The sequence below is a fragment of the Eutrema salsugineum genome, unplaced genomic scaffold (genome assembly GCF_000478725.1).
Source record: "Eutrema salsugineum unplaced genomic scaffold, Eutsalg1_0 scaffold_5, whole genome shotgun sequence".
Lineage (NCBI taxonomy): Eukaryota > Viridiplantae > Streptophyta > Magnoliopsida > Brassicales > Brassicaceae > Eutrema > Eutrema salsugineum.
The window spans coordinates 15,053,677-15,079,309 of record NW_006256612.1 but is presented as its reverse complement, the minus strand read 5'-3'; the positions used below and the strand labels follow the sequence as shown (position 1 = coordinate 15,079,309).

The 25,633-nt window shown below is 33.9% G+C and overlaps 7 protein-coding genes across 9 annotated transcripts; 5 read left to right on the top strand and 2 right to left on the bottom strand.

Annotated features, from left to right (window-relative positions):
* The first annotated feature begins 3,002 nt into the window (after nucleotides 1-3,002).
* Nucleotides 3,003-3,607, top strand: LOC18994603. The gene is made up of 2 exons (XM_024152339.1): nucleotides 3,003-3,333; nucleotides 3,438-3,607. The coding sequence occupies exons 1-2, from the start codon at nucleotides 3,003-3,005 to the stop codon at nucleotides 3,605-3,607; spliced, it is 501 nt and encodes a 166-aa protein (XP_024008107.1).
* A 1,137-nt stretch (nucleotides 3,608-4,744) lies between these two features.
* Nucleotides 4,745-6,830, top strand: LOC18994602 (ATP-dependent Clp protease proteolytic subunit 5, chloroplastic). 3 transcript variants are annotated; one of them, XM_024152511.1, is made up of 10 exons: nucleotides 4,755-5,008; nucleotides 5,089-5,220; nucleotides 5,310-5,424; nucleotides 5,521-5,613; nucleotides 5,694-5,739; nucleotides 5,857-5,929; nucleotides 6,046-6,080; nucleotides 6,180-6,268; nucleotides 6,399-6,603; nucleotides 6,680-6,830. In XM_024152511.1, the coding sequence occupies exons 1-9, from the start codon at nucleotides 4,878-4,880 to the stop codon at nucleotides 6,591-6,593; spliced, it is 909 nt and encodes a 302-aa protein (XP_024008279.1). In that variant the 5' UTR covers nucleotides 4,755-4,877; the 3' UTR covers nucleotides 6,594-6,603; nucleotides 6,680-6,830. The 3 variants fall into 3 exon arrangements, with proteins under 3 accessions (XP_006418328.1, XP_024008279.1, XP_024008278.1); XM_006418265.2 differs by having other exon boundaries at nucleotides 4,745-5,008; nucleotides 5,101-5,220; nucleotides 6,399-6,830; XM_024152510.1 differs by having other exon boundaries at nucleotides 6,399-6,830.
* Nucleotides 6,831-7,666: 836 nt separating this feature from the next.
* On the top strand, nucleotides 7,667-8,543 carry LOC18994601. The gene has a single exon (XM_006418263.2). It carries the CDS (start codon nucleotides 7,719-7,721, stop codon nucleotides 8,541-8,543), a length of 825 nt encoding a protein of 274 aa, XP_006418326.1. The 5' UTR covers nucleotides 7,667-7,718.
* Nucleotides 8,544-9,406: 863 nt separating this feature from the next.
* Nucleotides 9,407-14,375, top strand: LOC18994600 (histone-lysine N-methyltransferase MEDEA). Its single transcript, XM_024152338.1, has 18 exons — nucleotides 9,407-9,415; nucleotides 9,715-9,801; nucleotides 10,556-10,818; nucleotides 10,908-11,075; nucleotides 11,256-11,343; nucleotides 11,457-11,576; nucleotides 11,657-11,704; nucleotides 11,798-11,869; nucleotides 11,977-12,084; nucleotides 12,148-12,206; nucleotides 12,496-12,613; nucleotides 12,698-12,900; nucleotides 13,060-13,191; nucleotides 13,287-13,368; nucleotides 13,463-13,510; nucleotides 13,638-13,766; nucleotides 13,844-13,921; nucleotides 14,154-14,375. Exons 1-18 carry the CDS (start codon nucleotides 9,407-9,409, stop codon nucleotides 14,373-14,375), a joined length of 2,034 nt encoding a protein of 677 aa, XP_024008106.1.
* A 73-nt stretch (nucleotides 14,376-14,448) lies between these two features.
* On the bottom strand, nucleotides 14,449-17,653 carry LOC18994599. Its single transcript, XM_006418261.2, has 7 exons — nucleotides 17,396-17,653; nucleotides 17,202-17,273; nucleotides 16,393-16,460; nucleotides 15,993-16,134; nucleotides 15,245-15,322; nucleotides 15,040-15,135; nucleotides 14,449-14,643 (listed from the first exon to the last, which is right to left on the bottom strand). Exons 1-7 carry the CDS (start codon nucleotides 17,528-17,530, stop codon nucleotides 14,563-14,565), a joined length of 672 nt encoding a protein of 223 aa, XP_006418324.1. The 5' UTR covers nucleotides 17,531-17,653; the 3' UTR covers nucleotides 14,449-14,562.
* Nucleotides 17,654-19,908: 2,255 nt separating this feature from the next.
* On the top strand, nucleotides 19,909-21,485 carry LOC18994598 (GTP-binding protein SAR1A). The gene is made up of 3 exons (XM_006418260.2): nucleotides 19,909-20,237; nucleotides 20,632-20,763; nucleotides 20,993-21,485. The coding sequence occupies exons 1-3, from the start codon at nucleotides 20,109-20,111 to the stop codon at nucleotides 21,311-21,313; spliced, it is 582 nt and encodes a 193-aa protein (XP_006418323.1). The 5' UTR covers nucleotides 19,909-20,108; the 3' UTR covers nucleotides 21,314-21,485.
* A 2,477-nt stretch (nucleotides 21,486-23,962) lies between these two features.
* LOC18994597 (equilibrative nucleotide transporter 8) lies at nucleotides 23,963-25,625 on the bottom strand. Its single transcript, XM_006418259.2, has 2 exons — nucleotides 25,123-25,625; nucleotides 23,963-24,775 (listed from the first exon to the last, which is right to left on the bottom strand). Exons 1-2 carry the CDS (start codon nucleotides 25,601-25,603, stop codon nucleotides 24,087-24,089), a joined length of 1,170 nt encoding a protein of 389 aa, XP_006418322.1. The 5' UTR covers nucleotides 25,604-25,625; the 3' UTR covers nucleotides 23,963-24,086.
* Between the last annotated feature and the right edge of the window lie 8 nt (nucleotides 25,626-25,633).

Genomic DNA, 25,633 nt, shown 5'->3' with positions numbered 1-25,633 from the left:
CACAATAGTTGCTACTTGCTAATATTGCAATCCACCAACATTCATACACAGGTATATAGCGTTTTCATACAGGTATCAAACTGAAGAGTATTTATAGTTTTTAAAATTTTTACTCTGTTCATTGTGTATGAGCAGAGCTACTAGTTTTTTTTTGTTTTTTCTGATAAATAGGAAAGCTTCTAGGCTGAGGATCTATCAGTTTCAGTTGGTGATTGATACTGTGACGGTTGTTTGGGTTGCATATTAAGTAGGTGATACATTTTGAGATATCCGCATCTTTCACCTGATAACAAATCTTATATAACAAATAATATTTACACAAATTTATTCATCTCCTAGCACTAATAATAACCGATGAAGCAATATGTCATAATGCATAATTTAATTAATTAAGTGGAAAATATATGTATAATACTTTGTCAAATGAAATTTGAATCGTGGATAAGGTCTCTGTTGTATAACTTTTTAATAAATAGAATAGAATGATAAACAAAAACTTTTAAAATAATATAAAGGGATGACTGAATAAGATAAAAATCCATGAGAAAGAGGATATATTTTGTTAATATACGATCTTATCAAATACTTAGGTACCGCCGTGAAATATAATATAAAGAGGAAATTATTTTCATTGTTCAACATCGAAAGCAAAATTTTAAAATCCTAGTTAGGGTTAATTAATATTACCAAGAAACGAAGCCATGAATCCAGCTACCGTCGATGAATCTCCGAACCGGCGGCGTCCATGGTGGTGAGTACCATCAACGAGTTTTCTTCACTCTGATTTTTTTTTTTTTTTTGTAAATGAGAAATTAAATAATATTCATATAACATTCGAGATGTGATATGCAGGCAAAACGAATACTTAATATACGACATTATCATGAACGTGCTCTTGATAGGCTTGAATGTTGCAGCCTTCTTGTATATAAAACATTACAAGATTCTCATAATTTCAAATCGATATCATATGATCGAGTATTTTGTGGCGTTGTACTGCCTAACGAGCATTATTGGTGTGGCTACATGGGTCTACATGTTCAAAAAAGTCCCCGAACGTTCCTTCGAAGGCGGCGTTATGGGTGTTGCTCATATCATTGGCGTTGTTATACTCATTCTCTTCCTCCTTTCTATTTCCCCCATCGCTGCTATTTTATTCGGTATACCCTCTTTCTTATGGTTTTTAAAATATTTGCTTTACTCTATTCATCATTAACTAGAAATAACAAGTTTTGTATATTTATTAGTTTAGTTTTTGCTCCCTGAGATTTAAACAGAATTCTAAGCATGCTACCTTTGAATATACATTTTTTTGTCTTTTTTATATTCAAAATATTTTTGCAATAACAATAAAACTCATACCGGAATACCGGATATAGTTCGCATAATAATTTTACTTTGAAATGAAAAACAAAATATATAACCTTTAATACACAATTGAAAATATGCCACAATATGAATTCGGAATTGTTCATGATTAGATGGGCTTATAATACAGCCGCTAAACCTAACACAAACACATGGTCCAAAACAAGTAACGTAATTTTCATACCGTTGTTCAATAAAAATGTTGAAACTAGTTCGAATCCAACTGAACAAAAATGTTCGCAATTCTTATTAAATGGTACTAATGTATATTTTATTTTAAAGATGCTAAACATACATTATAAAGACAATGTGACAGCAAAAGAAAAAAAGGTATCCTGATTTCGTTTCCATAAATATGTTTATCAATTCAAAGTAGTATTGGTAGGCCTGACACAATTTGAAAGTTTTCATTTTCAATCGGTTAAAACATAAGTTGAATAAAAGCGAGAGAAAATGAGTTTGCTTGTACAACCAAAACAACAAATGTTGCTCTAGAAACCAACAACGGTCACATTCACTCTGTGCCAAAAGCAGAGGATCTGCAGAACGAGACAAAAGAAGATGAGCTGTGATAAAAAAAAAAGGATGAGCTGTGATCATCGTACAATGGACAAATCAAAATGTATCGCAAATTTGATGCGCTTACACAATTGTGTGAGTGACCCAAGACTGACATGTGTCAGCATTATCTCCTTCAGGATTTACGCTATTTATGTATAAATACTATTTATCAAAATAAAAGTATAAATACTAAGTGAGTCCATTGCAATTAGTAAGTGAGAAATCAAATAAAGAAAACTTCATTGATTTACCTTTATTTTCTGAAACAACAAATGTAGCTTCAGAATTAGAAGACAAAGAACAAAAAAAAACAAATAACGAGAAAGAAAAGAAATGCTGGCTTGACATGTTTTCTCCGTTTCATCAAATAGTGAAAACAATGGGAGGCGAGAAAATTAAAAAGTGCCAACAAATAGTTTCAAAATATTTTATTTGAACAAAGCCCAATAAAACAGGCGCCACTCCTTTTCCTGTGAAGGTCAGTAAAAAAAAGGAGAGAGAAAAACAACGCTGTTATACCCAGCTGGCCAAACCAGTCCTACATAAAAGAATATTGCTTCACTCCCTTTCTCACAGTACCCTTCGCTTTTAGTGAGCCACAAAACACAGATTTGAAGATACCAGTTGAAACAGAGGTTTTGTCTGTCGTGATCAAAGGAACTAAACAAAACGACAGTGGACTGACAAAAGGGATATCACCTTTGGGCCAGCGTGGAAAAGCCCAAACAAATTCTGTAGGCGAAGCCAACCTGTGCAATTCGGCTCTAAAGGCAAAGTCACTCGACGACAAAAACAACGTCTCAACAAACAACACAACTATGGAGGTTTAAAGATGAGTACGGTCGCAGCTGACAAGATCAAGCTGTCTCATATTCTCGACCCTTGATGATATATTGCTAGCGTCTGATTGTGACATCTGTCATCTGTGAAAGCACCAATAGGGTTTTGGAGATTGTATAAATAAGGTTCACTCTACTCGACATTGTAAAACAACGTATCTTTTGCGTTTAGCTCTTTCTCAAAATACAGAACTCTTGAGTATTTGTTTTTTGTTTTTCACTTTCAAAAAAAAGATGGCTAACTTTGGTTTAACCATTTTGCTTGGATCATACACGACATCTCAGTACGCAATGACGTCCACATTGTTAAAAGACTTGGTTTTCCGTCTCCTCGCCGTGTTAATGTTGTACTTCAACTTAGATCCCAAGGATTACATCTCTTCCCACGACCATTTGGTGGCTCGAAGATGTGTTGGGTGGGCCGGCATCATTTTCACCACTTTCTCTTGCATTGATGCTGCAGTAAGGCCCAAACACAAAGGAGTAAGGATTTTTGATGAAGTTTCCTTGGTGTGTTTGCACACAGCTCTGTATGCTTTGTTCTACTCCATGTTTAAGCAGATAAGTATGGTGTTCATGGGGGTCGCTTGTTTTGGTGTTTTTATTGCGTTATTGGATGCTATTATAACTCGATGTTATGGCCCCGTGAATGAACAAAAAAAAACCCAGATTTGGAGGCTGTTATTGAAGCACTCAAGAACGGTAATGATAACTATCCAGCACGTGCATTAATCTTGATGGCTATTAATTCAGAAGATCCTGCTACCATTGCAATTATAGACCTAGTCAAGAAGCGCTCGATGACCACCACCACCACCACCGCTTCAACCACCGTATGAACCAAACCTACTTTGATGATTATTTAGATCTAGTCAGTTAATGATTATTTGTTTAGCTTAGTTTAAAAAAGCAGAAACTGTAGCAAAAAAATTGTTTAATGTTATGTTTAATGTTATGTTTAATGTTTTTACCTTTTTCAAAAAATGTTTGCAATCATAGTACGCAACATTTACAAATTCTAGTAAAAAAAGTAGAAACTTTTTTACCAAAAAAAAGGAGAAACTTTTACGATCATTACAAAACATAAATCAACTGATTATCTACATTTTTTTTTTATAAAAAGGTTTAGTATAGTGAATAATAAAAAAAATTAAGAAAGTTATTTAAGTGTGCAGAAACTCTCTGATATCAAGATCAGTGGCTCAGTGCAGCAATGAAATTTTTTTTTTTTAATAAGACTACGTACGGATAATACAACAAACTACATGCATGTAATAAACAGAGGAAACGAGAGAAAATTGGGTACAATTTCTCTGTGTATATTTGCATTACTTTAAAGGCCTGAAACGTCTCAGAAGATTATGTTTCATATTAGGCTGCATAAATGGGTTTGTGTCTTAACGCAAATTAGGCCCATCTAGTTCTAAACACTTCTGGACTTCAAGTTCAGAGAAAGCAACGAATATCAATATACAAGTGTGAAGATCCATTAGCAAGAGATTAAAAATAAGCTTTTTTTTTTGCTAAACTAGATTAAAAATAAGCTTTTTTTGTGCTAAACTAGATTAAAAATAAGCTTTATACAATCATGGAAGACAAGCACATAATGGCAGCGTTGCTACTATGATTAATTTGACTTTTTCCCGAGTTTTATTTTAACTACTCATACCAATAGTTAACTGAAGCAGTGAAGCTCTTCTGAAATTAGATAACAAAAATTTCACTGAAATTGATTTTACTGAGAAATGGTATAGTTCACATGTGGGCAGCTATTAGTGCATTTAATTTTAATTTTACGGCTAGTTTCTAGAGTTTCCTCGTGAACGTGACAACCGCGTTTGTAAGTACCGAAGCTTAAAAGAAACAATATGCGTTTGCGTGTAATACTATCGGACCTGAAAATTGACCCGGCCCATTATAAATTAACGGGTTAAAACCCGACCCGTACCAAAACAGATATCGATTAGAGCCTGTAGTTGAGTTTAGTCACCACCATTTTACACTTCCCAGAAAGAAAGAAAAAATCCCCAAATTTCGGAAGGATAAGAGCCGGAAGTTCCTCGCCGGTGACGGAACTAGGGATTTCATTCGTCCCAAATTGAACAAGAAATGGCTCATGCGTGCGTCTCCACATCGGCTTCTTCTCTCAGGTTTACAGCTGGATTCGTCTCCGCGAGTCCCAATGGCTCCTCTTTCGATTCTCCGAAGCTTTCTCTCCCTTTCGAGCCCCTCCGTTCAAGGTAGATGCATTTTCAATTGTTCGTCACTGCGTTTTCCCTCGAAATCACGGAATTCTTAGGTTAATTTAGGGATTTAAGAGACTGGTTTGCAGGAAGACGAAGAAGTTAGTTAGCGACAGAAAGAATTGGAAGAACTCATCTCCGAAGGCTGTATATTCCGGAAATCTCTGGACGCCGGAGATTCCCTCTCCTCAGGGAGTTTGGTCCATAAGGTGAAACTTGAATTTGACGATTTTCTTGAACTGTGATTCTCAACTCTTTTTGATGGTTTAATCTAACAAGTATGTATGCTACTGTGCAGAGATGATTTGCAAGTTCCTTCGTCGCCGTATTTTCCTGCGTATGCTCAAGGACAAGGACCGCCTCCTATGGTGCAAGAGCGTTTCCAGAGTATCATAAGCCAGCTCTTCCAATATGTAAAATCGACGAAATCTCTTTATTGAATGATTATCTAATTTTCCACCTCAGTCTTTGTTGTTCATGGATTGGTTTCGTTTTATTTTGCTCATTAGAGGATTATTCGCTGTGGTGGTGCTGTGGATGATGATATGGCAAACATAATTGTAGCTCAGCTTCTTTACCTCGATGCTGTTGATCCTACTAAGGTCAGATATTGTGGAATCCATGTCTTGCTTCTTGATTCAGATGTTTTGATTAGGATTCTGATAGTGCTTATGTTGAACAGGATATTGTCATGTATGTGAATTCTCCTGGTGGATCAGTTACAGCTGGTAATTACACTTTGTTAGCTTACTTGTTTCCCTATGATCAGTTAAATTTTCTCCTATCTGTCATCTTTGTTTTCGGTTTTCATTGTTAATTACTCTTGTATCTCTCACTTTCCATAGGCATGGCTATCTTCGATACTATGAGGCACATCCGACCTGATGTGTCCACTGTTTGTGTCGGTCTAGCTGCTAGGTGAAATTTTCACCATTCTTTAGCTCTCATCGTTTTTTTTTTAATGTGTGAGTAATGTGGGTTTGTATGGATTGTAATACCCTGCTTTCTTCTGTGTTGTTTTTTTGTATGAACAGTATGGGAGCTTTTCTGCTTAGTGCTGGAACCAAAGGTAGCCTCTTAATATCATCATTCATAAGTAAAGTCTTTAGTTAAGTCTATTCCATTTACATTTCCCGATGAGAGCTTAGCTTTAATTATACAACTGTAGGAAAAAGATACAGTCTACCAAACTCAAGGATAATGATCCATCAGCCGCTTGGTGGAGCTCAAGGTGGCCAGACCGACATAGACATTCAGGTTATTCATTCACGCCTTCTTGTTTCGAATTCATTCCAGCCTTTTGTCTTAATTTTTTGAAGAGACTAGATTGTGTTGAATATCAAAACATTATTGAAACTAACCGGGTAAGTTCATGGTCTGAAACCAGGCAAATGAAATGCTGCATCACAAGGCAAACCTAAACGGTTACCTCGCGTACCACACTGGTCAAAGCCTAGAAAAGATAAACCAGGACACAGACCGTGATTTCTTCATGAGTGCCAAAGAAGCGAAAGATTATGGACTCATCGACGGTGTCATCATGAACCCTCTTAAAGCCCTCCAGCCACTTGCAGCAGCTTAATCGCCTGAAGGTAATGGTTCAGCTTAGCACCCTTTCTTGGGCCTTTTATGATCTGAAATTTTCCATGAAATGTACTTTTATTGTAGAAGGAAAATCAGATTTGTTTGGGATCAAAATCAGTAGCTGATACATATACATGAAGAACAAAGTAAAGTTTCTAGCTCTGCTGTTTGATTAATAACATTGACCTTTAAGCAATGTTTTGATACATCTTGAAAATTGAATTCTTAGCCCATTTTAATTTCTTTGTTTCAACATTGGTTTCATACTTTATAATTTGTTGGGCTTCAATTGGTGGTTGTTTAAATTGTGAAAACAACATTGTGGTTTCATAGCCTATTTTGTGTGTGTTTTCTCACCGTGTTTGATATATATATATATATATATATTTTTAGATGGTAATGGATAGAAGATTCTACCTGACTTTTGTTTCGAAACTGAAAGTAACAACTCCACTAGTCTTAATCCTGAGTTTGTCAATTTTTAAGACGAGGATTTATAACTAACTTTTCTATTGAGTTTTTACCTGTAACTCAAAGACCTTGAATGTATCTTCTCTTTAACAAAAAAAAAGTCAGGAAACTTTTAATCTATATATAATATTGTATACACACGTATTTACGATCTAATTAAAAACAATCAGAGATATAAAGGACCTTTATCCATGTAATGGACGAACACTAAGATATGTTGGCTCCGTCGGATGCATATTGGTCAAAGTCCATTGGCACATTATTTTCAATATAAATGTTACCAACTTGTAGTAATCGCTGCGTTTTAATACGCATTTTCTAAGTATTAAAATTATTTTCATTATTATTATTATTTGTAAAAAAAAATTAAAACGAAACACGAAGAGTATCCATCGGCCGGCTGAGTTCATCCATGAACATATATGAAAATTTGTGGGTTTTCTTCGTAAGAAAAAACCTGGACATTTTTAAATAATAGATTTAAAATAGTAAATAGAAAAGGAACCTTTTGTAACTAAACGACCATAAACGTGGTTGCCAAACACACTTTGTAAAAGATTTTTATATATCTATCTTACATCCTCTGTTTCTTCTCATCCAAGCGACAGTGTCTTCTCATTTTCTTCTCAGTGTTTCAATCTTTGCGATTAAGATGGAGGATGAAGAAGCACAGAAGAACGCAAGAAGCAGCTGGTCACTGGTTCGACCATTTCAAATGATCTCCATTAGTCTTCTTAGCCTCCTCGTCCCTCTCTCTTTCCTCTTCCTTTCACGCCTCTCTCTTTCCTCCTCCTCAGCTCCGGTCACCGTCTCCGGCTTATTCTCCTTTTTTCACCAAGCCGATGTCGGAGTCTTATACACAATATTGTCTCTCATCATCGTCTCCACTTTGATCCACCATCTCTCCGGAAAACCAGAATGCTCTGTCTTTCATTCACATCTTCACATCTGCTGGATCGTTCTCTTCATCGTCCAAGCTTGTGTCGCATTTGGAATCGAAGGAAGCATGAGCACGACCATGTCTACAAATCCAGACAAAGGCTTTTCTCTTGCGTCACAAGAAAGGTGGGTCTTGGTTAGGGTTATGTTCTTTTTGGGCCTGCACGAAGTGATGCTTATGTGGTTTAGAGTCGTCGTTAAGCCGGTGGTAGACGACACTGTTTTCGGGGTTTATGTAGAGGAGAGGTGGTCGGAGAGAGCCGTCGTCGCAGTGACTTTTGGTCTAATGTGGTGGTGGAGGCTAAGAGATGAGGTAGAAAGTTTGGTGGTTATTGCAGAGGTTAAGCGTAACCTTCTGATCCGTTTAGAAAGTTTTGATTTTGTGAATTGGTGTATGTATTACACCTGTGTTGTGATTGGTATTGTGAAGATCATCAAAGGGTTTACGTATTTTGTGAATATGTTCATTTTGACCACTATGAAGTCAAGAAAAGGATCTGAACATTGTGTTGTAGTTGTTGATGATGATCATGTGTAAAAGATTTGAAATTTTAAGAAAAATTCATTCAGTTTTTTTTTTTTTAATATAATATATATATTTGTGGTGGACTTAACTACTATGTTAGAAAAGAGTGGAATATCATTCAGCTGAAACGTTTTTGTTCTTGTTAAATTTACAACGCGTCCATTATATATCACATAATCACTTTTTTCAACACGTGAATATTCGATTAGTGTTACGAAAAATAATTGTTTTTTTTTATGAGACATCAATACTGAAATAAGTAATCTGGAGTAGTTCTATAGATCAATATAATCGAATCCAGTTGAGACATGTACATTATTAAAACTCCTTGAGTTGAGGGGATATATAGACTTTGGCTCAAAATTATTTATCACAGTTACGTTTTTAATTTACGTTTTAAACGTTAAAATTAATATAATAATAATTTCTTCTTTATGGAAAGTGTTTTCAAAAGCTTCACTTCGATAGCATAGCATCGCGAGTTTTTAGTTCGTTCGTTTTCAATGACAGAAAAACTAGTATCATCTTCAAAAGTCAAGCGAATCCAAAAGCTGATCAAATAACTCTGAAACCATCTAAAAAAAATCAAGATATCCTTCGCGATATCATGCTTCACTTTTATTATTATCTTCTCTTTTGCCAACCCAACAACCATGCACATACATATTAAGTATTATATATCAAATAAAAAATTCCTTTTATTTCCATATTATTTTCCTTTTAAACCATCCAGTTCCATATAGGTGTCTTCCAGATCATAATTTTCCTTGTTGAAAACCTTGCATCAAAAGATTTCACTTTACCTCTTATTTAAACCACATGCATTCGCTTCCAAGAACATCACAAGCACTTGAAAATAAGAAGCGAGGGGGATAATGGAGAAGGTACCTTCACTAGTTACATGCTTGTTACACTCCTTTTACCTGCGTTATCATTATATACTAGTTCTTAAAAGAATATATATATTTTGATTGCTTATTATGATGATAGGTCCAGCTAAATATGTTGGATTTTTATTCTGAGAGATTTATGTTATTCGTCCCATTATCTATAAAACTGTTCAGAAACGAGAACCAATAGAGCTTTTGTCAATTTTCTGTGGGCTGTGGTCTATAAATTATTCTGCTTCTCTTTTCTTTGCATAACTTCAAGTTATTTCCTTCTTTTTGTTGATTTTATTCAGGAATATCCTGAAGATGGTGAGGCTTTGCCCCCCGAATTGAATCAGGTCAAAGAGCAAATCGAAAGAGAAAGATTTCTGCATATTAATGTAAGAATCTTTAGGTTATTTGTATTTGTATGTTTTTTTTTTGTTTGCTACTATACTTTTAATCAAATACTAGCTAGTTAAGAGTATGGTAACTCTACGTATTTGTTAATAGATGATTAGATAATCTGACAAATAATATTTCTATCTTCTCAGAGTCTTTAAAATAAAATAAAAATATTTTAAACCTTTAATAGAAAATAAATATTTAGAAAGAAAAAAAAGCGTGAATCTATAACCGTGTCTTTGTTGAATCCTAAATATATTCGGATCCAAGTTTAGTTTTGGATATCTAAAAAAAGTAAAAAAGTAAAATTAGTAAAATTAAATTTAAAAATAAAAAGTACTTAAATTTTTGAAATTAACCTTTACAAACAAATATAAGCAAATTTCTTATACAATATAGTATATAGTAATATATATATATATTTGTAAGGTCTGGCCAAAATTGATAAGACAACATTACCATGGCTCAACCAATGTTGTTTTGTGAGACTATAAACAAAAAAAAATGTCCAGTTGTTTTGAAATATTATGAAGCATTAACCCATATATACGGAGCTTGAAATCTTTTGTAAGAAAATATACCCAATTGTTTAAGAAATATAAATTTACATGTACAAAAAGATTATTGTTATTTTGGAGTGCATGGATGTATATATAAGTTGGATAACTGATAAAACCAAATGAACGTTTCATATCCAATTTGGCGAAAAAAAATTTCAAAATAATTTACGTACCTGATTTTGATTAACAGGAAAAATTCGATTTCATATGCAAACCGAGTGTGGCTACTCATGCTTTACAGCATCAATTGCTTGCCTTGACTCGGTGCAATAGAGAGGGTAATAATGGAAGAGACAACAATATGCTTTCTTCGAGAATAAAAACACCACTCCATCATTTCGATGGCTTCTCTTATGATTCTCACGAAGCAGATGTTCCTGTTGAATTACCAAGTGTCAATTTTCCATTTGTTAGGCAGCTACCTCGATCCATTACCTGGGCTTTCGTGGATAGGCAAGTTTGTTTTTATTTCATAATCTCAACAATCAATCATATACAATATACATCACTCTTATATATGTTGTTTTTCGTTAACGTTGCAGTAATCAGCTAATGGCTGAAAGTGATTCTGTGATTGGTAAGAAACAAATCCACTATGTGGATGGTGAGGCAGTAGAATTGAAGAGCGACAACGAAACAAATGAAGAAGATGAAGAAGAAACCGAGAACGAAAAACTCGAATTTTCAGAAGATGTAGATCGGCTTATATGGTTAGCTTTTTTTTCCTCCCGTTATACATGTTCTTGATGATTAAGTGACCATTTATATATCCATACAAGTAGTCCATTCGTATACAACTTTTGATTTATGAATTGGGACCTTAACTTTTTTTTTTCTTACAATAGGTTCATAATTAAACGTTATTACTAACATGGTCAAGAATTTTGTAGGAAGATTGGGCAGGAACATAGTTTGGATGATCTGGTGGTGCAGAGTGCTCTCTCCAAGTTCCTCGAATTAGATGTTTCAGATATTTTGGTAATAATGGAATCGAATCTAAATATATGGATCGATCCATCAATAATCTTCCTCTTTTTTTTTTTAATTCTTCCTCGTGAGAAATTAATTTTATAATGTCAAATCTAATGTAGGAGAGATACAATGAACTGAACAAGCTTAAGAAGGAAGAAAATATTGTGGAAGTTTTTGATAAGAGCATAGTTACTTGTTTTACGGAGACTACTAATAGGCTTTTTTGCCGTCGTTGCTTGGTAACTTTTTGCATTTCTCTTTTTTTGTCACATAATATATCATACATGATTTTTATTATCATTTTATTTGTTTCTTGCAGATATATGACTGTCATTTGCATGAAGAATATCAGCCTGTGATGAAAACTGTAAGCGTTAAATTATTTATTTAATATATATTTTTGTGGAAGAAGCCTTGTAAGCTTAAGTGATTAACCTAATTAGATGACTTGGCTTGTCAGAGAGAAAAATATAATTTGATCGAGAATATTGAAGATGTTACAAAACAATGCAGTGAGCATTGTTACCTCAAGGTCTCTCTCTCTCTCTCTCTCCATCTCTCTCTCTCTCTCTCTCTCTCTCTCTCTCTCTAAGTTAATATTTGTTGATTTCTTAATTATGTCTATTACTGATTTAATAGCCAAGGAGTGACACAGAGGATGATCATGTGGCGGATAATGATAACTCTATATCAAACATGAAAGGAAAGGATGTGGTCTCAGATACAAACACAGAAACTGAAAAGTGTGTATTGACTGATACTAATGAACTAATCAAAGACATTTCAGAGATGTCCATTGCATATCATGAGTGGACGCCTGTGGAGAAGGATCTATACTTAAAAGGAGTTGAAATCTTTGGGAGAAACAGGTAAAATTAAAAATGGATTCATGGTATTATATAAAAAATCTAAAAAGGTAAAAAAAATGAGAATTCACTCTAAATTAAATGATATGGTAGATTTGATATATAAAAAGAACCGTGATGGTAGTTGCAATAATTTTCCTACACAAATGATGTTCCTATCTTGTGTTAACTAACTTCCAATATATTTTTTCTACAAATGATATTTTTTAATACTTACAACTTGCTGTATAAAAAAAACTAATAAAATACTTGCAAAGCTTGAATGTGTTCACTGTCCATGCTTTTGCCGCAGTTGTCTTATTAGGAAAAACCTACTTGATGAGTTTAAGACGTGTTTAGAGGTTTACAATTACATGCGTGAGCAAGATCCATGTACTATGTTACTAGAACGTAACGAAACAGACAATCGGGTAATTAAAATATGCGATCCTCGTGACATTTCAGTTAAAATGAAATTATTTGAGAATCGTATATATTGATGATTTTCATTACAGTTTAATAAAGAAGTATCTCGGAAAAAAGCAAGGTTGGTCCGGAGAAAGGCAAGACTCCAAAAGTATGCTTGTAATCCGCCTGCTTTTAAAAAGGGATTAACAAATGAGACGTATAAGCAGTACACACCCTGCACTTGCGAGCCATTATGTGGAGATCAATGCCCTTGTTTAACTATTGGTAATTGCTGCGAGAAATATTGCGGGTATGTCATTAATAATTTGGACTATTTTTGAACCAGTTGATTCATGTCACGATTAATTTGCTGGAAAAAAAAATAGTGATAATAGAGACGTAGCGATCACAGTATCACAAATGATTAGGCTAGGGTCTTTATAAATCATAAGTTTTTTTTTTTATTCAGGTGTCCAAAGATTTGCAACAATCGTTTTGGAGGATGTAACTGTGCAAAGGGTCAATGCATAAACCGACAATGTCCTTGCTTTGCGGTTTCTCGTGAATGCGATCCAGATATTTGTCGGAGTTGTTGTCTTAGGTAACATTTTCATTTCAATTAAAAAAAAAATCGATGATTAAAATTCATTGAAAAAAAAAATTATAAGGACATTTTTTATATATATATATATATAGCTGTGGAGATGGCTCTCTTGGTGAGAAATTACAGACGAGCCAATGCAAGAACATGAAATTCCTCATTAAAGAAAATAAGAAGGTAACTATCGACGTCAAATCATCAAGGATTTTTTTTAAAAAACCGCGGGATCTTGTATGAAAACTTTTTCATTTTTTTTGTTCTTATTCACTAGATTCTTCTGGCAGAGTCTGATGTTCATGGATGGGGTGCATTTACACCGGTAAGCAATCAAATATATGTGAAGATATCTTCTTCTTCTTCTTTTGTTTAAATAGGAGGGATGCATGCATAAACTCTTTTCTCTTTTGATCATTATAATGATGTAATCTAGTTTAAATATCCATCAGCACTCTCTTAAAAAAAATGAGTTTCTGGGAGAATATACTGGGGAATTGATCTCTCATGATGAAGCAAATGAACGTGGAAAAGGAGATTTTAAGCTTGGTTATTCCTACCTCTTTACCCTGAATGATCAGGTACATATATACGTACGTACATGTTCATTATCATTCGTGAGCTACGAATTTGTTCTCACTAAAGTAATATTTTACAGTTCGTCATTGATGCTCGCCGTAAAGGAAACAAGTTTAGATTTCTCAATCACTCAGCAACACCTAATTGCTACGCCAAGGTACGTACCAAGTATTTGTACTTTTTATCTCAGCCATATATTGACCTTAAAACATTGATTCTAAGCAAAAATTACTGATGTCAATATGTGATTAACTGAGTAAATAAAACCATGTATCAATTTACTGGCTGATTGGTTCTATTAATACACAATCATATATGTCCTCAAAAAATTCCAATAAACTCAAACTAATTAGTGATCAAGTGAAATTTATGGCTAATTTTGTGTGTAGTTGATGATCGTGAGAGGAGATCATAGGATTGGACTATTTGCGGCTAAAGCTATCGAAGAAGGTGAGGAGCTTTTCTTCGACTATGGCTATGGACCAGGACATTCGGATTGGGCTCGTAGTGCTGAACCTAGAAAGAGTGATAAACGTAAAAAGAGTGGTGGCTCTAAAAAGTTCTCTAAGAACATCGGTCCATCAGAATCTGATGAAAAGCGATGTCGCTAGCTTTTAAGGTTATTATGCTATTTTGTGCTATTAAACCAACAATTATCAATCTGTCCCTTTTATTTATCAGACCAAAAAACAAAATAATATTTGCATGACGAAATACATCCCTCCGATTAGTTACAGTTATATGTAGTTTGTAATATGTACAATAAGTCAACAAGTTTTGAAGAAAGAAAAACAAAAATCAAGCCAAATGTTGCTGTTGCTCTTCCTCCTCCGAGCCATCATCTTCTTCTCCAGAGCTCCACGTATCTTCTTCAGATTCCTATCCAAAATTCCGAATTACCAGCAATAAAAGTCAACATACATATCATAGGGTAAAAAGTCAACATACATATCGACATTGAACTGCCACTCAAAACAACGTCATATCATATTTCATATATTTTAATTTATACATATATATATATAGGTATGTATGTATATGAATTATTTAACGTAAAAAATAGAATAAAAACCGTGAAATAATTTTTCGAAAAATTATTTCATAAACCTTTCATGTAAAAGATAAAAAATACTTTGAAGTGTGTGGTTTTAAGAAAAAAATATTTTTACAAGTAGTAATATAGGTAACAAACATTGTTTATTAAAATTCATATTTTACAACCCAAATATTTTAGGATACTACTAATAAGAAGTGGAAAATGTTTTGGGGGCTTACGAGAAATTGATGTCGGATACTGCTCTGAATAGCTGCGATGGTCCGAATGATAACAAGCATTGGCAATAGTATACCAATGGCCTTCAATGTTAATACCTGCCATTATTTTCCCCAACCGATTTCAGTTTTAAGAACATACAAGACTAAATCATTTCTTATCTCTAGAATCGTAGTTAAAATTATAGAAATAATAATAGCATTTTACCGTGAAAATCGTGAAGGGATACTCGTCGGTTCCGTAAACCACATCAAAGGCATGCTTTATCAACAAAACCACCGAGAACTGCGAAAATAATAATATTATTAAAAAAAGGTCCACGCCGTAAAAGATAAACCATAAGAATATGGATATGTGATGATACGATATTTAGATGAAATAAAATTGGTTTGGTTCGATTTGGGTATATATGACTATCACAAATAAGGGTTAAAGCTATGAAACGACATTACATCATGGGACAATGTGAGCACTAACAACTGTGAACCATAACAGACATTCTATGGGTTCCAGAAGAAGAAACCTTTTGTTCTGTTAGGTGAGAGTGAGAACCTCAATTTTAATTCTTTTTTCTTATTTCAATAATAATCTCAGTGTACTGATGGAATTTTAAGAAAAATAAGACATCATTACATTAATTGAAAAATAAATTCAGTCTGATGTTACTTCTGTTTAAAATTACGTAAAGACAGACGATTGATAAACGAAGTAGGTATTTTTGTGTGGTTACCAATCATGCAAACCTTACATGTCATGTTTAGTCAATTAGTCGTGGTTCCCATTTCTGATTTGGACCTCACTAAACCAAAGGATATTCGTATCCTCTCCATCATTAAGTTTTAACTAATTTCTTCAATATTCATATATCATTTAACTACTTACTAAGCTCATGCGAAACAATAATTAAATTACGTGAAAACCAAAAATAAACAGGGGATTTAGTAATACTACTTACAATGAGAGCCAAGTATCTACAACAAGAGGCGCTTCTATCACCACGAGAGTTGCAGTCTGGATAATCTGATTCAGCTCTTTCCACTAATCTTCTACTATTTCTTCTTCCTCCATTTTCTCTCCTCGCTGTACGTAAATTATCTCTGCTCATTTATTTTTTTTTATGAAAAAGAATCGTATTGGATCATCATGGTTGTTATATTTTTGAGTCAGAATAATAAAAGAACATGTCACGCTATGAAGGATTTAAATAAATGGGGGAAAAAAATCAATAAAGGGACTATGTTTAAACAATTTCATTTCTCAAATCTATATCTAATAATAATCTACGAAGATTAACCTAAACGTACTCTGTTTTTTTTTTTCTCTCTTCTTTTTAAAAAAAAAAAAAAAATAGTTACCTGATTGTGACTGCTGCTTCAATCAATCGAGATGGTTTTAAAGTTGTGGTATATCCAGGTTTGTACTCCTGCAACGTGATAGATTTATAACGTTATTTCTGACTGCATTAATTGAATCGTAAGGTACACAATATGTTAAACCGGTAATGTACCGAATTAAAAACACTGAATGACTGAATTAAACTTCAATTTCTTTGAATCTGTTTAAACCTGAACTAAACAGAAGTATTTACTGAGCCGAAAACACTGAAAACGAACAAATTTGAAACCGAACTGAAAGCCGGAATGCATTTTCTCATTACAATTTTTTTTTTTTAATTTGAAAAATCTGTAGTTATCCAGCCAGAAATAGAAAAGTACGTCCTCCAAGTTTTGATGGGTCCCATTAAACGATGGATCCAGTTATTTTCGTTCCTAACCGATTGTAATTCATCGAATTAGTATTTTAAAATAAATAAATAAACTCGAATGTTATGATATCATTAACAGGATGGCATTGGCTCATTGATTACGATTATTCACGAGAATCGAATATTTTTCTTTTTTTTTCTAATTATGCCAAAGATTATGGGACACGAAGGAGAATGTTTTCGAAACACGTATCGTTTTTTCTTTCTGAAGAAAATAAGGATAAAACTTCGAAGAAAGTAAGAACCAAACGATGAGGTAAAGTTCAAATGCATTCGGCAATTCAAAGTTTTGGCAAGAGATGAATAACCAAAAATTTATCATATTTTAAACATCACAGTGATATTGAACAAAACTTGAATTTTAATGTCTAATTCGAAAATTGGACGAGAAACACAAACCTGGAGACAAATTTCACATATCGTGTTTCCTTTCTCATCGCACCACCGTTGTATGCAATCTCTGTGAGCGAACTGATCCAACGAAATCAAATTAATTAAATTCGGAAATTCAAATTTAACAAGAGTTTTATATATAAAAAAAAAATCCAATAGAAGCAAAGCTGATTCCAAGATTAAAATCACGATTTCGATACCTTGACGGTTCCTGAGCAAGAACAAGGAGCTTCAAAGTAGCTCTCGGCTTCTTCTTCTTCTTCATGACAGATTCTGCAGCGAGAGAAACTCGATTTCAAATCGGTATCTTCGATTAATAATATTACATCTCCCATCACTCCGATCGTTCGTCTCTGCGTTTGAATTTAGCGGAAAAAAAAAAAGCGCTCTAGAAGCTCTGCTTTTCAAGAGTTTTACTCTGTTTTTTCTTTTGGTTTTCTCTGAAGAACATAAAAGAGAGAGAGAGGAGAGAGAGGGAGCTGCCAACTTAAAAGGTGTTTGTAAAGAGCCGTGTTGGATTTACAGTTTTACCCTTTCAGTTGCCTGTTTATTTGGATAAAATAATATTCTTTGTTGATGGTCCTCCAGTCCTAATGTAATAATCATTTTACTAATCTTGTAATTTGTAATAACAATTTTCCAATAATGTAAGCTTTGACCGCAGGGTTTTTGCTGTAATTTGTTTTGCCTGTTCAGATAATACTATAGTTGTAACTTTGAGCTTTGACTGTAAAGTAATCCTAAGTACTTGTATAAGCTATTTTTGGTTTCCGACAACTATAAAGACTTGTTTACGAAAAAAATTAGTAGAAAAGCTACGCCAACTCATAATATGTAATTTTGACAATGTAATATATAGGATTCATATAACACATGTATTAGTACTGTACATAAACCATTTTTTATATATTTTTTTTTTGGTAAGGACCATTTTTTATATTTCAGTTATAGTTCTAACGCATTTTTTGAAGTTAATATTTTGAATAATTTAAACGTTGTAAATTAAAGAATTTTCATGTCATATGAATTAAAATTAATTAGATACAATTGAGCTCATATTTAAGGATGGATGAGTTGGAACAGAACAGTTCGATCTCGGATTATCTTAGTATACGTAATTTATAAAATAATTAAAAAGTGGTTAAGAAAACTACAATGTGGTTTTCCAAAAGCTGGAACAATAGATATACAAAAGGCTGTACAGTTCCGAGATCACACAGGTCAAAGTATAGGCTGTATTTTTTGTCATCTATCTTTTGTTTAATATTCTATTGTTAATCACGTTATGTGAGTATATATATATATATAATTGTTATGTATTTACTATTTAGACAATTAATGTTATTCATATTTTCGTCTGGCGTGTTTAAAGATGCCAAAGAATATAGTCATTAGTCACAATGTTAATTAACATAACTACGACAGCGACAAGCCTATACATGCACGAGGGGAGTATTTAATAAATTATTATAATCGATTCACGATCACTTCATAAGTTCATAATGATAGGCTCCCATATTTAGTTATTTAAGAGATTTTGATTATTTCAGTATTTCTTGGGGGTTCTTTCTTTAAAACGTTACTCAATTTTCAGTTGTTTTTCTTGTTTTCTTGTGAATCAATTTTTTTTATAAAAAAAAATTCAAAATTAATGATGTTTTTCCTAATTAACGGATTTAGAAACATGTCTGATAATATGTAGTATTACAAGAAGTGCTGTGTATTTTAATTTATGTGAAATTGATAAAGAATGCAAGGCTTCAATTGACAACTCTTTCGTTAAAGTTATTTATTTTGTTTGTCCATTTAGATGTTATTTTATTTTTCACACTTAAGGCCAAAGCTAGAATCACTTTGATAGTATTGACCCCAAAAAAAGAGAGGCTAGAATAACTTTACTACCATAGGAGTATCTGATTTTGGCGCGTCTAATTAACCATCATCGATGATGTTAAAGGCTAAATGTTTTGGTAAACCAGAGAATATATAAAATACATATTGGATTTTTTGAGCTTTTTCCCTGCTTTTTGAGTACACTTGGACGCAGACATTTGGGCTTATCCTTTTGAGTTTCGATCTTATCTACGTTGGGGCATTAGCACCAGACACGAAAGAAAAAAAAAAAACAATATTGATGGTCGGCAAAATCCTCTCCTTTAATCACCCTGGTGACAAAAAATACATTGTATGTTGTTTACAATAAATATATATCAATTACAAAAAAAAAAGTTCACGCGAAGTTTTTTATCTACTTTTGAATAAAATTTTCAAGAAAGTATCTCATTTTCGGTATCGACCTATCGGGACATTCTCTTCCATTGCTGATTTTAATTTATAGACTATAGCATTAAAAAATGTTGGTTTCAAGTTAACATACAACCGCTCTTAGATACCACAACTCGGTTGTTAATCACAAATATAAACAGATAAAAAATCGAGGATTTAATTTTGATAAATTGTTTCTTTACTAATTCCATAACTTTTTTCATTCGAAATTAAAATGATGGTAATGTATAATGGCGTGTGAGTTGAAGAGAAAAATCAAAAGAATAGAGATAGTATTTGAAAGAGACCATTCCACTTGCTAAGCAAATATCTTCTCTCCATGGACCCTCCCCACTCATCCAAAAGCCTCTCTAAATGCGTAGTAGATTTACACGACGCCGTTTCGTGGTCCTTGACTAGTTTTCGTTATTTCAGGAATCTCCACACTTTTTGCCGTTTCACACACATACCCTTCAGAATCTATACACTGCATGCCGTTTTTCTGGTACTTCCACCACAGAATATCCTTTTTGGCTCACAGGTTTTTCTTTCTTCTCTCTTATTTTCTCTACTCGTCCTGGAAGCTAAATTCGAAGAAGTGACAACGATCGCGTTGCGATCAGATTGACTTTTGTGGATCGTGCAGCGATGTTCTTGGTGGATTGGTTCTACGGCGTGCTCGCTTCGCTAGGTCTATGGCAGAAGGAGGCCAAGATCTTGTTTCTAGGTCTCGACAATGCCGGTAAAACCACCTTGCTTCACATGTTGAAGGACGAGGTTCGATTCTCTCTTTTGCGTCCGTCTTCGATCCTCTTCTATTCTCAGCTATTGAATCGATCCAATTCGTTTTTTGATCTCCTTTCGTTCCCGTTATGATTCGTCTGGATCTGTTCGATCTCCGTAGCTTGTTAGATGTTCAATTCCGTATATAAATTGAAATCAGAGTGTCAAATCAGATCCGAGAAGTGTTTGATTTTGGAATTTTTTTTTTTTTTTATGTTACTTGTTTCTGTATTCACTCAATCGGAAATTAGAGTTAACTTGTATGCATTCAGGCTCAATCACAGTAACTCTGGATGTTACTTTGATATCAAATTTGTTTGATTGGTGTTCGTCAATATATCTTAGTATTGAGATTTTAGTTGATACGCCTTTTCGAGCTGTTATACAGAGATTGGTGCAGCATCAACCAACTCAGCATCCAACTTCCGAAGAACTTAGCATTGGAAAAATCAAATTCAAGGCATTTGACTTGGGCGGTCATCAGATTGCACGAAGAGTTTGGAAAGATTACTATGCTAAGGTGATTATCTCATTGACGTAATCGTGCCTTATAGAACCGATTCATCTTGAATATCCTTCTTTTGGATAACACGAGACATTTGATCTGCAAATCCTTGCATTATAATTAAGCTGATAAGCATTGTCTGTCTTCAAAAGGGGTTGTTTTGAAATCAATTCAAATGCAGCATTGTGTGTTAAAATCTTTCATAGGCTTCTTCTTGATTCTTCTTGAGGGGTTTTTTTCACAGGTTGATGCTGTGGTCTACCTAGTGGATGCTTATGACAAAGAGAGGTTTGCAGAATCGAAGAAGGAGCTGGACGCACTCCTCTCGGACGAGTCTCTAGCCACTGTCCCATTCCTTATCCTAGGAAACAAAATTGACATACCTTACGCTGCATCTGAGGACGAGCTTCGTTTCCACCTTGGCCTTTCAAATTTCACAACTGGTAAAGGCAAAGTGAATCTAACTGATTCGAATGTGAGACCATTGGAGGTGTTCATGTGCAGCATCGTCAGGAAAATGGGTTATGGTGAAGGCTTCAAGTGGCTCTCTCAATACATCAAGTAGATTGGCACCTATCGTTAAAAAAAGATTATAGAATCGCTTGGCCTGTTTTTCAGTATTTTGCTTCTCGTAATTTCCTTACTGTCTTGTTGCTTATAAACCTTTGTACTTGTTAGTATATTTAGATTCGCCTTCGCTCAGTTTCATGTATGATCTTTTAAGACAGACGTCGTTTTCAATCTAGTGTGTTTAATATATATTTTAAAATACATAAAACTGGGTTTACGTTGGTGTAATTTTGTAGGTTATATATATGCGGAAACTTAATTCAAAACACAGGAAAAATAAAAGAGTGGGAATTATTGGGCCATATATGAAAAAGCTAATTCAAGTCGCAAAATCATGTGTTAGAGACTGGATCAATCTGAAAAATGATCTGCTTTGGTCTTTTGCTACTAATTTTTTAGTTGAATCTGACTCGAACCACCTTTATTAGAGGGACTCAAATCCGGTCTGATCAACAAAACGAAAAGCTTAATTTTCACAAATTAATGGCCCACAGGCCCACAGTCTTATTGCATACGACATCAAAAAGCCAATTCAAGTCGCAAATCGCAATCATATTTTAGGGATTTAGGACGGACCGGATCAGTCTGAAAAATTATCTCATTTGGTTTTAATTAATTGATGAAAATCTGACTCCAAAGACTTCTTATTAGAGGGATTCAATCCGATCTGATAAACTCACAAGCAAACAAAATTGAATCTCTAATCTTTTAATTCAAATCTTCAGTTAAAGAGTTTTGGGAGAATGTTCTCACAAGTGTATCTTACCAAATGGCGGTGAAGATATCTTACCATTTACCAAATGCTTCTTCTGCTTTGTTTTCAACACTGTATGGCTTTGCCTCTTCACTAGCATTCAATTCGTATATCGTTATCTATTTTCCATCCTTTATTCCTATATTAGTAAATAAATAAAAAACATAGTTTATAATTTAACCCATATCATTCTAGGATATATATGAAAAGTATTTTTGTTTCACACGAAATGTGTATACACTTTTTTGGTTGTTCCATAGCTGATGTTTGGTATCAATGAAAAATTGAATATTTAAAAAGCTTTCTTATTATTTTAGAAAAAGAAATATGAACATATAATGGAAAAAAATTATCTTTAATTTATTATATATGGTATCTATTTTGTTTCTCGTTGGTCCACTGACATGAACAATCTCTACATCAATTTATGTAGAAGAAACAAAAACAAATGACATTTTCATTCCTTATCCCTCAGTCGATGATGCAAGTTTAATATGGATAAAGAATGCCCATTATGTGTCATCTTTTCTTTTGCTTTAACAAAAAACGAAACAGAAAGTTTTTTTTTTTGTTGGTCTGGTCAATTCTTGATGATTTTTGTTTTTTTACTTACTTCCCAAAAAAGTAGGCTCAGTTTTTTTCACTACGAATTTTTGACATGTTCATTCCCATTTACACGTACTCACAAGACACAACATTTGTTGAATTTTTTCTTCGTTGAAGTGATTTAAGTACTTTTTCTTCGTTGAAGTGATAAGATCTTATCTGATTAATGTCACATCATATGAATATGATGGCGGTGGATAATGTTTTAACGTTAGAACTGCCGCCTCCTTTTTGCATTTAGTACCCAACTAAACTTCATTATTATTACGTAAAAAGACATCGTAGCCCCTCTTTTGTTTTCTAACACTTTGCTTTATTCACAATCAATCAATTAATGGATTTTATGATATTTTTCTTTCTATTTTAAGTTGCTTTTTTCGTATCAATCTTGCTATTTAAGTTTATAATATATTCAATCCTTTTTTCGCCAAAAGTGTACATTATTATTTCAGAAGATGTTAAAATATGCAGGGTATGTCTTGCTCAAAAGAAATGGGTGTACACACTCATATAAAGTATAAACCTCGGAGAATTCTAAACAAAATATTGTCTTTTTTAAGAAATATTACAAGTAAATGAAATCTTCTGCAATAATCATGGTCCATGATAGGTACAAAAGGATCACGAGAGTGTTTCATGTAGAAAACAAAACTCTTCGATCCAAATCATTTGGTTCAGTATTATAATCTCATTCAAGTAATTTCAATTTCACGTTTTAGTTGGTGTATATAGGTTTTTTTGGTTTTTTTGTGTCGATGATTATGATTTCATCTATCGATATAACATGCTAATAATATCAGTTCAGTTCAAAAATTTACGAGGGTGGAGATATATTCTCCAGTTGTTTTTTATATTCTATAGTGAATTTTATAACATTATAATCCAAGAAGATAAGATAACAAAGTATGGATTAAATATATTAACACTTAAAAATTTATATATAAAAAGTTTTGAACAAAATAAAAAGAAAGTAGAAAACATTTCACACGGAGACTCTGATAACAAACTTCCACCAGTAGAAAGAGGGTAGATATTCGATAAGCCGCAAGTGGGTTTGGATTCCCTGTTACCCCTTTATTAGGGAACTTATAATATGTTATTGATTTTGTAATTAAGTTTATAACAGTGCCACAGTGGCGCATATATTATTTATAATTACTATTGTTTAAGTTATTAATGAACAACGTCATCTTGGTTATTCAACCCATGTATTGTACTCCGTAAATGTTTGTTGGGGAAATTATTGATTCGAGTAATGAACACTAATATTGACTACTTCACATGTCAATTTTTTTAGTGGACCATCTCTTCAAACCGGCACCTTTCTCACTTTTTAATTGTCTTAGAGAATGGATAACTAATTACTATCTATCATAAACTTTTTGATGCATACAATACAATGACAAGTTCAGATGAGCCAGACCCAACCAAGGATCGAGCCGCAAACAAGACCTATTCCTAGAAAAACAACCATGAAGACTGCAGCAAGTTCTGCTTCTGATGCATGAACCGTTTTGGGAGCCAGTATCATGAGGACACTAGTAAGATAGCCGTTGGTGAGGCCTAGCATGAACGTCAGAACAACCACTGGCACTTCTGTTCTGAGCCAATTCGGTCCACGTAGACACGCAGAGAAGAGAGGATAAAAGAGAAGCCTAACGATACAAGCCCATGTAGCGCATTTTACACTCTGCCATAGATAGACTGCGGTGAGTGACTTGCCTACGAAATCGGAGATGTTGTACACTGTGATGAGCAAAATAGGATACCAACTCTGGAGAAGTTCGGACTTCAGATTCTCAGCTATAAATCCTGGAAATATCGATAAGGTAACGGTATAGACTATTAGAATACCCGAAGCTGGCCACTTGATCTTCCTCCCAACCATCCATATTGTAAGATTCGAATACAAAGGTTGATGAAACCTAAGATGTTGTTGCATTACTGGTAACTTGTAGAGCACGTTACAGCAAAGGAAGCAGCAGAGTAAGATAGTGGAGCTGACTATGAAATAGCAGTGAGCACTGGCTCGCAGCCCCTGCGGTGTCTGTGGCAGCGAAGCTTTAGTCGTAATCCTAAGGACGGAAATGATAATACCTAGCAAAACAGAGAGAAACTCATAATTAAGCACCGAATAAGACTTACGTTTTATGGCTTTTGTTTTGATCATGAACCTGTGTTAATGTATGAGGAGCACGAAGTAATCATGGCCGGTGTAATGAATATGATGGCGTGAACCAAAAAGGAGATGGTCTTTTCTAACTTTTTATATGTATCCTTAAAACTTCTCAAAATATTAGCTTTTAAAAAAACTAAAATTGGTTAAACATTTTACAAACAACATTTCATTAGTAAAAAAAAAATGGTGACCTTAACAATATACTAATACATGACTATATATTAACTACCTTTAAAAAAATGCTTCAAAGAAGAAATTGGTTCACCTGAAGAGGCAGTCCCTGCGAAAATTGCTTGCATGTACTGTCTAGGAAGTTTTCCGGCTGAACCGATCAAGCTTCCTCCGACTAATCCATCAGCTAAACCACATAGGACGACTGATCCAACCATCAAGAGGTAAGAAACATTCTCACTCTTTTCACCTTTCCAAACCCAATCTATGGTGGGCGAAACCATCATGGAAATGATGAACATGGAAAACCCCAAGTTCATCCTCAGTCTATAGCTCAACCTTGTGTTCCAAGTCATCATCAAAATCAGAACCAGGACCGAGCAACTCATGTAAGCCACGGTGAAAGTTTTTTCTACATGCTTGTCGGGATACAAGTAGCCAAAGTAATCAACGGCTGTGATCAAAGCGTTCCATGGTATTAAACTACCAGCACCCAACAAGAAATGGATCACGTACGCAACTCTATAAACGTCTCTTGTCTCAACTTCATCAACACTCACTTTCTCATCCGCCATTCTCTCTATTCACAACTTTAGTTTTAGGTA